Source organism: Neomonachus schauinslandi, chromosome 5 (genome assembly GCF_002201575.2).
Source record: "Neomonachus schauinslandi chromosome 5, ASM220157v2, whole genome shotgun sequence".
NCBI lineage: Eukaryota > Metazoa > Chordata > Mammalia > Carnivora > Phocidae > Neomonachus > Neomonachus schauinslandi.
Window position 1 is genome coordinate 52,825,487 of NC_058407.1, and position 15,537 is coordinate 52,841,023.

General features: G+C 37.1%; 1 protein-coding gene across 3 annotated transcripts in view; it reads right to left on the minus strand.

The window, feature by feature from the left end:
* Positions 1–15,537, minus strand: part of MON2 (MON2 homolog, regulator of endosome-to-Golgi trafficking) — a 105,556-nt gene that overhangs the window by 89,656 nt on the left and 363 nt on the right. For all 3 annotated transcript variants that reach the window (XM_021678690.2, XM_044915378.1, XM_044915377.1), the window contains exon 2: positions 651–714. In XM_021678690.2, coding sequence (XP_021534365.1) covers positions 651–714 — 64 coding nt within the window. The remainder of the gene's footprint in view (positions 1–650; positions 715–15,537) is intronic.

Sequence of the window (15,537 nt, forward strand, 5' to 3'; positions counted from 1 at the left end):
TACAGAGGCAAGAACAAAAAGGCACCAAAGAAAAGAAAGAAGTAAACTGAGTATCAAAAAAGAGTGCCAAAGAGGAACTCCTGAAATTCCTCTTTGAAAACCAGGTTCAATCAAGAGAATGTAAGAAAACATTTTTTTCTTTTCTCCACCCTACTCCCATTCTTTCTTCATGACCATACTGTCTTAGTCCTAGGATTCAAAACTCATATAGTACTACTAAATTTGTAATAATACACTATCACCTGTTTATATTATATAAAGATAAAATAGATCTTGGAAGGTGGACTGAGAACCAATCTTTCATTCCATTCAGCTCAACAAATATTAACTGAATGCCTTTTATGGGTAAGGTATGTCTTAGGTGATCAACAAGATGTGGAGGAGAATGCAAATCCTTGCCTGTAAGGAGTTAGTAGTTTTAACCTTTCTGATTTCAGAGAATTTCATAACATTCATCCTTGGGAAACCCAATCAGTTCATAAGTTAGGGACCTTTAAATGTTCTTTATCACTATAAACAGCATGCTAGGGCATAAAGGAGAGGCTACAGAAAACTGATGGCTGTTTTCTGGGTTGTTTTTTTTTTTAAGATTCTACTTTTATTATTAGTGAAATTTTCATTAATTGTTGAATTTTTAAGCAAAAAATTACCTGCCAAAATTTCGGTGTTTCGTGCAGCTATTGTTTTAACTTTTATTATTCCTGATTCAGCAGCCTGCAAGAATAAAAATAATTAGAACATAAAACTTACTATCAACATGAATTATCTAGGGAAAGAAATCATATATGATCACTATTGTCTTTTTTTATTTTCAAAAACTTCAGAAACTAAGCCTAGTAGTGCCATAAACATTAAATGTAGTAAAATATGATTCATTTGATTATTCACATGCAAACTCGGCACTAGAGTATGTTGCCTTTCTCTGCCTAAGGCACATCTAACCCCTCATGAATTAAAATGTTCATAAAATATAAAAATAATAAACAAAAACAAAGCCTAATGAAAAAAACTAGGTTTCTCTTCCCCATTTCATACCTCCAACCCCACCATTAAAAAAATTGCAAAACACTGCAAAATCAAGTAAAACTGTTTTGGATTCAAAGAAAATGAATAATCAAGAATTTTGTCATTACTTTGTTTCCATTTTTTTAAACACCCATTAGATTTTCATAAGGCACCTAAAACACTGCATCATAGGTACAGTTAGCTGGCAGCATTTGGAAGTTATACAGCATTTTACACAGTGCTACAGAACTGTGCTGTCCAATACAGTAGCCATTGGCTACATGCCACTATATGAGGTTAATCTGAATGGAGCTGTACTCTAAGTATAAAATACACACTAGATTTTGAAGACTTAGTATGAAAAGTAAATGTAGGCTATCCCTTAAATATTTACACTGATTAAATGTTGAAACAATATTTTGAATATATTAGGTTAAATTATATACTAATAAAATTAAATGCCTATTTCTTTATATTTTTAATGCAATTTAAAATTACACATATGGATTGATTGCATTTGTGGTCCACATTATATTTCTATTGGACAGTGTTGACATATAACACTGATATATAACTTCCACCATGAAACTAAGAACATTTTTACTATCAAGAAACATGCCTATTTTATACTTATACTGGTCTCCACACTTTCAAAAATAATATATAAATATTCATGTTATATGTCTAAGTTTTCCTATTAATTTGCTTGCTACTTGCTCTCTTATTTTGTTATCTCTTACTGCTTGCTAAGGGACAAGTGATAGCAGGTTCTAAAGGTTTAAAAATCATTATGGAAAAACACCCGTGTCCTGTGGGTTCTTAGTGTGAGGAGCAGCAGATAAATGCATAAAATAAATACCATATTGTAGGCTACACTATGTATAGTATATGATCTTTGTCATTTTGTTGGTTTCCAAGCATGTGAAGACCTTGCCTGTGTCTGGAGATTTCCCAACTTCATGAGTTTTGATGCAATATAGAGCTTATCTTCCTCTTAAAAATGGAAAATGCCAGATACTTGCTTTCCCACATGCCCTGGGAGCCTATTCTAATCCAAACAGACACACCTAGCAGAGATTGTGAATATGGAGGCTAATGACAAAGAAAAGCAGAGACAAGAGAAAATTCTTTCTGATGACAGCAATAGTGGAGGTGACAGCTACTTCCCAGGGCAGTAAGAGCAGAACCAGTGGCAGCACAGAGCGGCCAGTGCCATCTCAGGTATCCAGTCACTTGTTCGGCAGAGAACAGCAGGTTGTAGCTGTTTAGCTTCCCTTTGTTTCTGCACTTTTTCTAAAGCTGGCTCCATCCAGCCTTCTACCAATTATGTGAGCCACTCAATATATATCAGTAAACTTCATTTCTGCTAAATCAGCCAGAGTCAGGGGCGCCTGGGTGGCTCAGTCGTTAAGCGTCTGCCTTCCGCTCAGGTCATGGTCCCAGGGTCCTGGGATCGAGCCCCGCATCGGGCTCCCTGCTCAGCAGGAAGCCTGCTTCTCCCTCTCCCACTCCCCCTGCTTGTGTTCCCTCTCTCGCTATGTCTCTCTCTGTCAAATAAATAAATAAAATCTTAAAAAAAAAAAATCAGCCAGAGTCAGCTTTCATTGCTCAAAATTAAGAAGGCTGATACATTAGGAGTTACTTCTACAACTTTAAGAAATGGAAATGTCCCAAATTAAATGAACATGACTAGAAGCAGAAATATAGGCAAAATAAAATTCTTCAGGGAAAGATGACTGATTTTCTAATTATTTGGGGCAGTGTGTGTTAGAAACACCAAAGGCTTAAAAAAAATCCTGATGCCCAGATTGCAACACATTCCAAGGAATGCCAATGGAAGCTAGACATCAGTATTTTTTCATATCTTCAGGTGAGTCATCATTTTCAAGCTCTTCCCCTCTTCACTACTGACCATTTGAACCCCTTATATGTTCAAATTCAACATATCTTTCTCCTTCAGCATCAACAAAAATTGGTCTAACTGAACCATCATAAATACCAATGTCATTTGTCCTGACTCTGAATTCTAGCTAGTCTGACCTTAACAGTTTCCAAAATCAGTCCTACAGCATGCCAGATACCAGATGTCAGTAAAAGATTTCAAATTTGCCAGACACTATTTTGATTCCCTGAGATAAATTAATAGTCTATCCATGTCTGTGTCATAGAGAAGTATAAAGAAGTATAAATACATAAGCTGTAAAGCGTATAAAATGCTTAACAATTATTTTTACACATACACAATAAGGAAAAGGAATAAGAAGTGGTTTTTTTTTAGTACAATAGTTCCAAAGTAGTGTTTTAAGAGATACATAACCAGGGCGCCTGGGTGGCTCAGTTGGTTGAGCGACTGCCTTCAGCTCAGGTCATGATCCTGGAGTCCCGGGATCGAGTCCCACATCGGGCTCCCTGCTCAGCAGGGAGTCTGCTTCTCCCTCTAACCCTCCCCCCTCTCATGTGCTCTCTCTCTCTCTCTCTCTCTCTCATTCTCTCTCTCAAATAAATAAATAAAATCTTAAAAAAAAAAAAAAGAGATACATAACCAGTATTTTCATTCCTAAACATAAAAAATCACCACAAGGACTATTTGTTGCCTTAGAGATAATTAGACCTATCTCAAGAGTTCCCCATTTTTTACACACAGGTTTCTACTCTCAAACTTTGAAAATGTAACAGCTTATTCCCTAGGCACCCTGTGTGGCTGGAAAGTCTATCAGTGTTTACTGACAACATTTGTATACCAGGGGCCCCCTAACCACTGCAGTCTTACTTCATACACAGGCCTAGCTACATCTTCAAGAGTGTCTTTTATAAATGGAGGTATTCAGACTCAGATTGCCTTCTGCTTATCAAGGATAGTCTATGTGAAGAAGAGTCTTTAAGTTCTTGCTTTAAAAGTATCCTCTACTCTGATCATCTTGTATATCCATAAGGGAACTACTCAACTATAAACACAGGGGGTTTTTTTCCTGAATTGGCCCTCGTGCCAATTAAAAAAAAAAAAAGTTGCCATTTCTGTGGACTTGGATAGAGATCGCATAGGTTAAGGTGGGTAGTCTAATATCTCTATTCCTGGGGGTAACCTGAATTAGGAAAAAAACACCAAAATTAAATACACTGTAGTATTTAATACTTTTTACTCTTAAAATTAATCTCTCTCAAGTAATATTTTTTCTTTTTTTCAATATTCTTTGCTTACCCAAATAGACATACTCACCAGGGACTTTGGCACAGAAAAACAGAGACAAAGAGAATGTGGACTCCTCTCCCAAGACCATCTAGAATATCCTTGGCCTCACTTCTCTTTCAATAAACCCTTCCTGGGCAATCTCATAATTCCATGGTTTCAGCAATGCTGAAGACTCCTAAACTATATTCCTGTCCTTGCCTGTCTCCTAAACTATAGGACTTATTAACCTAATGTTTAAGAGGCACCTTAAATTCAAGATATTCAAAATAGGTGTCATCTTGTCCCTCCCTCCACACACTTCCACTTCAACCCCAGAAAAACTTGTTTCTCCTCCCTATAATTAATCTCTTTTTCTGAACAGCAGCAGCATCCATCCAGTCACTGACGAGACATCTGTAGTTTCTCCCTCATCCCACAAATCACATCAACCACAAAGGCTATGTAGTAAGCATATCTTATACTTCCTTCTCAAACCCCACTTCTGCACCTTAACTCAAACTTCTCATTATCAACCTAAACTATGAGATTTCTCTGCCTATAATCTTGCCCTCCATTCCTCCACTGATTCAAATTTTCCATGGTTCCCCAGCACCCATCCCTACTAGTGTTTCTCAAAACTGAGTAGTGTAAGGACATCCTTTAAAAGAAAAAAAAAAAATCACCTCATAGACCTACCCAGTTACTGACAAATCCAAGCATGTATAAATCAAATTAGGAATAAACTCCTTATTTTTACAGCTCTTAAATTGTAAACCCAATAAATTCACAAGTTATATACAAACCCAAATTAACACTAATTTAATGTGACAAATAATGCTCTGCTGAAATTAAACCACTGCTGACAACATGAAGATAATTGTAGACTTATGGAGTGGGCTCTCCTGATTTTGGCACTCTTATAGTGCCATAAGCAAAGACAGAAATAATTTCTTCCATCAACTTTTTTCTGTGGCAACTATCAAAAAGCTTTTCCATCTTTGTGGGTTATCTATGATTTGTACCTGTAACACTTTATCCCAATCATCTCATTACATGTCTGTTCCTCCATTCTAGTATAAGCCCCATAAGGACAAGAAATATATTCCATTCATCCCTCCATATTACTAATGCCTAACACAGTGCCTGGCATACAGGAGATACATAATAAATGTTTCTAAACAAAAACATAAAAAGTTCTAAGTAGAGGAGGAGACTTCATTGCCCACTAATTGAAAAATCCAGAGGAAATCTGACCCAGAGGAAATCTGACCCAGAGGAAATCTGATGCAGAGATTCACAAGGCCATCAGGGCTACAGTTCCACTTCTCTGCCATTCTGTTGGATCTGTCCCATTCCATGGTAGGTACATCCTTGGGCCGCTTCCAATCTTGGCAATAAAAATAGTTGCAGCCATTCTACACCTCACAATTTTATATGACACCATCTATCAGAGAAAGGTCTCTTTCAGTAGCTTTTAAGAAAGAAAGAGGAGGGGCGCCTGGGTGGCTCAGTCGGTTAAGCGGCTGCCTTCGGCTCAGGTCATGATCCCAGGGTCCTGGGATGGAGGCCCGCATCGGGCTCCCTGCTCAGCCGGGAGCCTGCTTCTCCCTCTTCCTCTGCCTCTCCCCCTGCTTGTGAACTCTCTCTCTCTTTCTCTGTCAAATAAATAAATAAAATCTTTAAAAAAAAAAAAAAAAAGAAAGAAAGAAAGAGGAAAGTCCTTGCCCAGGAGCACTCATTGGCATTATGTAACTTGGGACGAAATGAAGGTGAGGATGGTGGGGGGTGGCAAGGGTTTAAACTAAATTAAACTAATCAAGGTATGGTACCCTGAAGGAAGGAATAGATTAATTCACCTCAATCCAAAGGTTTAGAAATGAAGGAAGAGTGCAGCCTACTACTGAAGGAAGCAAGAGGAAATGGATGATAGAAAGGGAATTAAATGTCCACTACTTGAACTAGGGACAAATTAAAAAAAAATGAATGCTGTTTCCCTTCATCAAAGCTCCTATGTTATGCTTTTTTTCTATGTTCTGTTTTTCAAAAAAACATGTTTTTCACCTCTATGAAAGTAGACCTCAAAATTAGAACAAATTTACCAAAGGTCCAAATTAATTATTCACAAGCATAAAACAAGAGCTAATGAAGTAATGTGAAATTCATGTTAAGAGCAACTTGGATTAAAAAATGTACTCATAAGACATCAGGGAGATATAAAGCTGCCTAAAGACTTACGATTTTAGATGTCAGGTAAAATCAAAAGACCTAAAGTCAAGTCCACACTTGGGAAAAGGGAGATCTAGAACACTCCCTAGAGGACAATATGCTCATAAAACAATGAATACACGGAAACCAATATGATTTTCTTTTGTAACATTCAATTAGTGTACAATCCCAAACTTTGAAAGATATATACCTACATGGCATCTTATCCAAAACCTCTGACCAAAAACAAAAACAAAAAAACCTCTGGCTTCTAGGAAAGAAAAAAACTTTAACACATCAAAAGAAAGACTGAAATGCAAATTACATGTGGATAGCTAAAATATATATGTGGTATGCCTATATATATGGTATCCCTTTTCTTTCCTTTTAAAAAAAATTTAATCTCCCAACAAGTAACTAATTAATACCTCCTAGATACACAAATGCTTTGCATTATGGTGACAGAAAGATAAACAAGATGTAAAACTTACCCTTAAGGTGCTATTTAGACCAAAAAATAAAACCTAAAATAACTATAACAGAAGGTAAAATCTAAGAGTTACAAGGAAATAACTTATAAAATAAGTTGAAATGAAAGTTAGGAAAACATATTAGCTTGAAATCCTGGGCAGGAGTTTTAACAGTTTTTGCTCTAGCAACTATTAGTACATGGCACACAGCATGTACTCAAAAACTATTTCATGAACAAATGAATGAAGGGAATGATAAAAGAAATTAGAAAATTATCTGGGGGCACCTGGGTGGCACAGTCGGTTGGACATCCAACTCTTGCTTTCAGCTCAGGTCATGATCTCAGAGTTGTGTGTCAGGGTCGTGGGATCAAGATCTCCATCAGGCTCCATACTCAGTGCAAAGTCTGCTGGAGATTCTTTCTCTCTCTCTCTCTCTCTCTCTCTCTCTCTCCCCCTCTGCCCTTCCCCCCTTCATGCGCACACTCTCTCTCTCTCAAATAAATCTTTAAAAGAAAAAAGAAAATTATCTGTAAAGTTGATCCATTCATGCAACAAATGGATGAGCAACATTTAAAGTGGGATTAAATGAAGGTAGGATCTTAATTTAAAAAGATAGGAGAAGGTGATTCTGGGCCAGCAAAAGGAACCTCAGAAACATGGAAGAGGGAGGCAGTAGCATATATTTGGATAATAAATAGCAGGCAATACACCTCGGCTGAAGTATAAAGGCATACGAAGAAAAGTTGAAAGTGATGACGCTAGAAAGGAAGGTTAGGACAATCAAGGAAGGTCTTAAATGCTATGCTAAGGGGTCCTTTAAGTACAGAGTAGCCACTGAGGGTTTCTGAGCTGCTTAAATATATTAAGCTAGTGGTTACATGTAGAATGGTTTCTCTTTTCTGCCATTAATGTATATTAAAGGCCAGGCATTTGAAACCTAGAACTAAAATAATAAGCTGAGAAAAGAGAAAAAAGAAGAGGTATGTTGGAAATTACAGAGCGGGAAGGAACAGCTGACAATGAATAAAGAGAACAGAGGGGGAGAACATAGCCAAACGTGACTAAGGTAAGCAACAATGATAAATGCCATCAACAGAACAAATGAAATGAGGGGAAAGGACAAGTTTTGAGATAAATAAGTTCAATTACAAGAAGTCCTATTTCAAGTGTGGTAAAGATATTCTGGTAGATGTGTTCGACAGACAGCTGGAAACACAGGTCTATGCTCAGTAAAGAGAGCAGAGTCTGCGCAGTAGATTTCGGAGTCATCAGTATTTGGGTAAGGCCAGCAGCAGGGGGAGCAGGGGGAGTAAGTAGATGCCAGCGCTAAGGGAGGAGCACGGAGAAGAGGCCTGAAAACAGAACTTAGGATACACTTATAAATAAATAAAAGGAGAAGGAATACTGAAAGAGCCAGGAGAAAACGGAAAGTAGAGTGCTACAAACTTCAAAATGAGAGAACTGCAACATGGAAAGAATGATAAATAGTAACAAATAATGAAGCAAGGCAGAGGAATGGGAACAATGATAAGAACAAGTTAAGTATGTTTAAAAGGCATTTTGCCTTTTGATATTATGCGGAGAAGTTGCAGATGGATGCACAGGGATTCACATCCCAGTTCTTCTACTTCCTAGCTTTACTAACTTATGCAAGTTACTGAACCAAGAAAAAAAAACTTAATTTCCTCATCTGTAAAATTAAAATAGCATCTTCTAATAGAATCAATGGATGCAAAGTCCCTAGCCTAATGAAAAGACAATATTTTACTCAACACTGAGTTAACTTCATAAAGATAAAGGCAGTCTCTCATTCATTTTTATATTTCCCACCATGCTTTACACTTAAGACAGTAATAAATTCCTATTAAATTATAGCAGTGATAGCAAAACCCAATGTTTTGTATATGACTGAAAATAAGCTTTACTTATATAAAAGAAAAAAGGAAAATAATTCCATTTTTGAAGTATGTCTTCCTTTTTGGTGTATATGTCAGAACAATGTCTTTTGTTTCTTCTGTCTCACCAAAGCACAGTGATAAGATAATCAATACATTTGACTAAAATATTTTCACTGACCTTTGCTCTCATTTTCTTCAGAAAAGTAAAAATTCAATGATCAAAAACATAGTCAAAAATAATGTTTTATACTTTAACAATAAATTTCATTGGTTATGGTACTTTCATAAATGTATAAAACATGTTATAGACTAATCAAAAGCTTTTTAAAGAACTCTCACTGTAAAATGCTCTTAGAATACTGCAATAATCTAGAAAATTTTCCTAGAAGTCCTAGTGAAAACGTTTCTGCTTATATTACTTTTTTTTTAAGATTTTATTTATTTATTTGACAGAGAGAGACACAGCAAGAGAGGGAACACAAACAGGGGGAGTGGGAGGGGGAGAAGCAGACTTCCTGCCAAGCAGGGAGCCCGATGCAGGGCTCGATCCCAGGACCCTGGGATCATGACCTGAGCCGAAGGCAGACGCTTAACGACTGAGCCACCCCGGCACCCCTGCTTCTATTATTCTTGAAGTTAACATCTAAACCATTCATCAGAAGAAAATGAATTTAATGAGACCTTAGGAATCTAATGTAACTTTTCTGGAATAAAGTCACAGAAAGAGCAGAGTCAAAGGAGAAAAGAGAAAAAGAAAAGAAACAAAGGCCAAAGGCCACTCACCTAACACAATTATCTAAAACTGCATTATATAGGAAAGTAAGTCTTGACCAAAATGATTTCTAACTCCTTACCATACTTGTCACATTTATGTGACTGGGGTTGGCAAGTTTTGTTGAATAAATTATGAAAATTTATTTCAGTATATAAAACATCAACTTATTCTATTATGCTTATGAGAGAAAGAACACAATTGGTTATGTCATGAGTCAATCTGTCCAACATCAACAGAAAAAAAAACTACAGTACATCATAAAATACTACACCAAACAGCTCCCGATTAAGCATGCAAACATTATCCAGCCCTCATTCTTCACTGTCAAAAGGTCCTGAAAATGAGATCTTCTCCCTACCAGAAGAGCCAACTGACTTGGTCCTCGGTCCCCAAAGGAAGAATCCTGTCATGATACGTAAAAGGCATCTCTCTCACCAAGCTAACACATAAAAACACTGGACACTGAGGAACTCTATTATAAGAACTTTTGCTTTTTAAGGCAAAAATCCCTGTCAACTAACTCTTATCAAACCCAAATACACAAGAGGAAACAAAGGACATGGCATGGGAAGACTATTTGCACTTTTTTATTATTTACACCCTTACTGATTCCACTTCATTAAAAAGGAGAGAAAAAAATCCATTCAAAACCCTAATTCTGACCACCTCAACTCAAATGATCTTCATTCCCTTCCTCTTCTACCACCCATTCCCTGGACTTCATCATCCTCTCGGGCAGCCTAACTTGGCAATCTTAAATCCAATATCCCCTTACTGTCTCAATCCCTATCCTTCTAGCTCTCCCACTCCTCAACTCTACTGCTCTTTGATTAAATTGGTGCTGCTAGTACCTTAACCCTTCCATCTTCTTCCAAAGTTTTGTTGGATTTCCTTCTTTAGGAATACAACATAGATCTCACCATCTATCATCATTTTAACCATTTTTCCTGCCAAGACTCTTAAGTGTCCCAAGTCAATTTCTCCTACACTTCTCCAAAGTGATCCACTGCTCCCCTCAAACTTTCTACCCATCACTCCTTTCATCACTAATTACTCCTAGCAATAAGCTTGTTTCCTACCTTACCAGGAATAGAGGTCACAGGCCAAACTGTCCACAACTTCCTATCTCTCCACAATATCCCTCATTCAAATTTATCACATTCAAATTCATTTTTTCTTTTTCTTTTTTTTTTTTAAAGATTTTATTTATTTGTCAGAGAGAGACATAGCGAGAGAGAGGGAACACAAGCAGGGGGAGTGGGAGAGGGAGAAGCAGGCTTCCCGCCGAGCAGGGAGAGCCAGATGCGGGGCTCGATCCCAGGACTCTGGGATCATGACCTGAGCCGAAGGCAGACGCTTAATGACTGAGCCACCCAGGCGCCCCCAAATTCATTTTTTCTTTTTCCCTTCCTCTGTCAGAGGAAAATATGTTCCTTCTCAGGTTTAAAATGAGTTCATTCACTTATGCCCTTGAAACTCCAGCTTTCTCAGGGACCTTGCTCTACAAGTATTCCCTTTCTCTCCCATATCCTTAACCTTAGTTGGCCAGCTACCTCTTTCCCTTTATTGCTGTTGTTTCCCAAAGTTCCTTCTTTGGTCCTGATATTCTCATTCTATACACTCTTTCAGACTCATTTTATCTACTCCTATGGTTTCTACTATCATGTATAAACTGACACTTCTAAATCTGAAATTCTAGACCTCCCCCTTAAGAACATCATTTTCAAACTCCTACTGGTCAGTTCCACACATAAATCTTAAACTGATTATATTCAGGACTATTCACTTTACCCAAAAACATCGCCTCCTCTTATATTCCTTCTCTTAGTGATCTATCCAGTTTCCCAAGCCAGAACCTGGAAGGCATCATAGATTTCTCTCTCTACGTTATATAGAAGGTCACCATGCCCTGGTAATTTTACCTGTTAAATCTCTTTTTAATCCATGCTCTCTCTTTCACACATGCCCACCATAATGCAAGCAACCTCCTGTCTTCCTCTACTGCTACCTTCATGCAGGCAATCCTCATTTTTTAAATTTGCTCTCTTTGCCTCAATCTCAGTCCCCTCTAATTCTTCCCACCAATACTATTATGAAAATGTTAATAAAGGGCGCCTGGGTGGCTCAGTCAAGTCATGGTCCCGGGGTCCTGGGATCAAGCCCCACTGTCAGGCTCCCTGCTCAGCAGGGAGCCTGCTTCTCCCACTCCACCTGCTTGTGCTCTCTCTCTCCCTCTCTCTCTCAAATAAATAAAAAAAAGAAAGAAAAATGTTACAAAATATGAATTAATATTATTCCCTCTCTTAAAAAACTTTAATGGCTCCCAATAACCACCAGCATGAAATTTATTTGACATGGAATATAAACATATGCTATTTCCTCTGCCTGGTATGACCCCCTCCCTTCTTCTATTGGCTAGCTTCTACTCATCCTATTAAGGCTCAATTCAAGAATTACAAATTCTTTCTGAGCTTACTTCCAATCTCAGTTAGATCCCCCTCATTTGTTTCCAGAGTAATGCCTGCAAACAGAAAATGACCAAAATGTTTTATTCATTAAATACATAAACATAAAGCTTCAGAGATTACTGCCTCTGAAGGCACTGAATTTCAATTATACAGAAATGATTTTGCAAAGCTTTAAAGTAATTTTTAAAGCAAAGAAAACATTTTTCATACAAATATTCCAGAACAAATTAGCTAGCACACTTGTGCTAAAAAGTTACACTGCTGTAAAAATAAGCAGTAATACAAGGAGAAGGAATGTATTGCTGTTATTATTGAATTACTACTTTTATTATAAAATGACAATGAAATTATAGCCACTATTAAAACAATTTAAGGGGTGCCTGGGTGGCTCAGTCGTTAAGCGTCTGCCTTCGGCTCAGGTCATGATCCCAGGGTCCTGGGATGGAGTCCTGCATTGGGCTCCCTGCTCCACGGGAAGCCTGCTTCTCCCTCTCCCACTTCCCCTGCTTGTGTTCCTTCTCTCGCTGTGTCTCTCTCTGTCAAATAAATTAATAAAATCTTAAAAAAAAAAAAAAATCTCAACTGCTTTAAAAAAAAATAAAAAAAAAATTTAATATGCAAAGGAAGATTTATAAATGGAAACAATTAAGATGGAGAAAGCCATGTAGAAAATCCAAAGATAAGAAGTAAACAGCAATAAATAAGGCACTATCCTTTACCAATACTCTTTTCTTCTGTAAGCACCATGATCAAAAAAGTAGAAATTACTAGAAACTTAAAGTAAAGACTAAATATAAAAGGTATCACTTCGGGGCGCCTGGGTGGCTCAGTTGGTTAAGCGACTGCCTTCGGCTCAGGTCATGATCCTGGAGTCCCAGGATCGAGTCCCGCATCGGGCTCCCTGCTCAGCAGGGAGTCTGCTTCTCCCTCTGACCCTCCTCCCTCTCATGCTGTCTCTCTCTCATTCTCTCTCTCAAATAAATAAAATCTTTAAAAATAAATAAATAAATAAAAATAATTCAAAATTCAAAAGATTTAAAAAAAAAAAAAAGGTATCACTTCATTCTACCTTGTTTAAAAGGTACTGGGGAGGGAGACATCCCTTCCAAAGCACTGTACTGCTTTGAGTTCTTGAGTACCTTTGTAAGTAATTCAGAATAAGTATTTTTCAAGTAATAACTGTGAAGATCCTGGGAGAGTGTTAACTAGCAAACCAGTACACAGATGGAAAAGGTTCTTACACTGAGAAAGGCTCTGCCTTAAGGTATACCAAGAACCATCCTCTCCCCATCCCCAAAATAAATAAAACAAAAACATACCAGTTCCTTAGAGAACAAAAGCCAAAATTTGGCACTGCTATTAATTTACCAGGAAAAATTTAATTCAACCAAAATGTTTCTTGAAAATCAAGGGTCCTCCTAAAGAATCACCATTCTTAGACTAATTATTCATTCTTGTTTTAAACTTGTGACACAGTAATGGTCATTTTCCAATTCCTAAGGGGGCCCGTAAGTATATTAGAAGTGCCACTGGTTAAGGATTCAAAGTTCTTACATTCAACAAATTCTTGTGGAGTAGGTATTATGTAGGAAATTATGTATCAAAGATTATCACGCCAAGAATTATTTTTGTCATTACCTCAGAGAGTAGGTGCAATCACTAAGTATCTCTTTGGCCTATGTTCAAGTAAAAAAGCTAATGAGGTTTATTGAACGTTCCTAGATAAGATGGATTGAGTTCTAGAACTTTGTAAATTATGGGACGCCTGGGAGGCTCAGTCGGATAAGCGTCTGCCTTCGGCTCAGGTCATGATCTCAGGGTCCTGGGATCGAGTCCCGCATCGGGCTCCCTGCTCAACGGGAAGCCTGCTTCTCCCTCTGCCTGCTCTGCCTGCGGCTCCCTCTGCTTGTGCTCTCAATCTCTCTCCCTCTCTCTGTCAAATAAATAAATAAAACCTTAAAAAAAAAAAAGAAAAAAACTTTTAAGTTACCTGTTTGGAATTCTGAATGCATTTTCCAAAAGAAAAAAAAGTAATAAATGGCAATTAAATTCTCAAGCAAGTCCACAAAGGCCTTTATGTGTAATATCGAGAAATCCCAGTCTCTATATAAATTATAAGAGCTGGGAACAGTCAGTTCTATAAATTATTGTTAAAATTAAAAAATGGACTTGACATTTTATAAACGAGCATTTCTCTTAAAATTGGAACAGCCTGCTTCTTTAAAATTCTTTAAAAATGCTTAATTCTTTAGAATTACTTATTAAAACTTCCAACAGGATATAGAGAAAATAATGAAAATCTGTATCACAAGCTATTGAGTATTTGAAATAAAACATATTATGATAGTCCTCTTTCCAAGGGTGGCACATCAGGTTTCTACTATTGGGTAATATTTGCTTACTTTATTAAAGAAACACTAGATGGAGTTTGTTGAAGACTGATGAGACCAAAAGCCCTTACAGAAAAGTTAAAGTTCCTTGGAAGCCTAAAATCCAAACTTTATTGGATAAGTTTTAATTGTAAGATCTCTATAATAATAAAGGCAAAACATTTAAATTAACATGAAAACATTCCAAAATTCCTTAGTGAACTTTTGGTGAAACCTAAATAGTAAATGAAATTGCTGGTACACCAAACTACATTAAATAGGAATAAAAATAATTGCTTTTACAAAAATATCACTGAAATGTCTTATTTCAGGTATGAGAAAGGAAAATGAGATGCGATCTTTAAAAGCTTAAGAAAAATAAAATGACATCTTAAGAGAAAAGGTCAATAGTGACTAAATTAAAAATTTCAACTTAGGAAATATTTGGAGAATTTACATATATTATTAATTGAAGCCTCTTTAATACCCTTTTTGCTCTGACAATTTCCCGTCATAATCTAATAAATCCACCCTTTAGCCCTATTTACATATGAAAGAAAGCTGAAGCTTGAAGAGGTTAATATGTATTGATGTATTCCAAGGTGTATTGAATTTAATTCTAAACTCAAACGTCCCATTACATTATTGCTGATAACAAGGCTTAACATGATTACTGTGGGTCCTCAATATCTGTCGTAAGTTAGGTGACTGCATAATTTACTAATACTTCATAGTATTGACATAGAGTTAAGCTGCATGACACAAGAAGGAAAACTACTTGCCACTGAGTGATACATACTACAAACGTAAGGAGCAGAGATTTTACCACAACGATGGATAATCGTTTTTTAAAAAGCAACAAACGTAAGTTTTTCAATTCTGGCTTGGCTAGTTCCAAGTTTGAAAAAGGCCAGAAAAGGCGAGGATAAGATACATCCAGCTGAATTAGCTGAATCGGCTCATTCCGCGAAGTTCATTCCTAAATGCTGAGGACCAGGAGTAGACAAAATCAAAGCGCCCCAGTCGTCTTCAAAGGAAACTATAAAACGCGCTTATGGTACAACCCACCGACTCGTAAATCTGGAAAGGTGAGGGCCAAATGAAAATTAGATAGGACAGGAGTTTGGAAGTGAAGGACTGGGTCTAATAGGACCAGACATGCTCACCGTACCTTC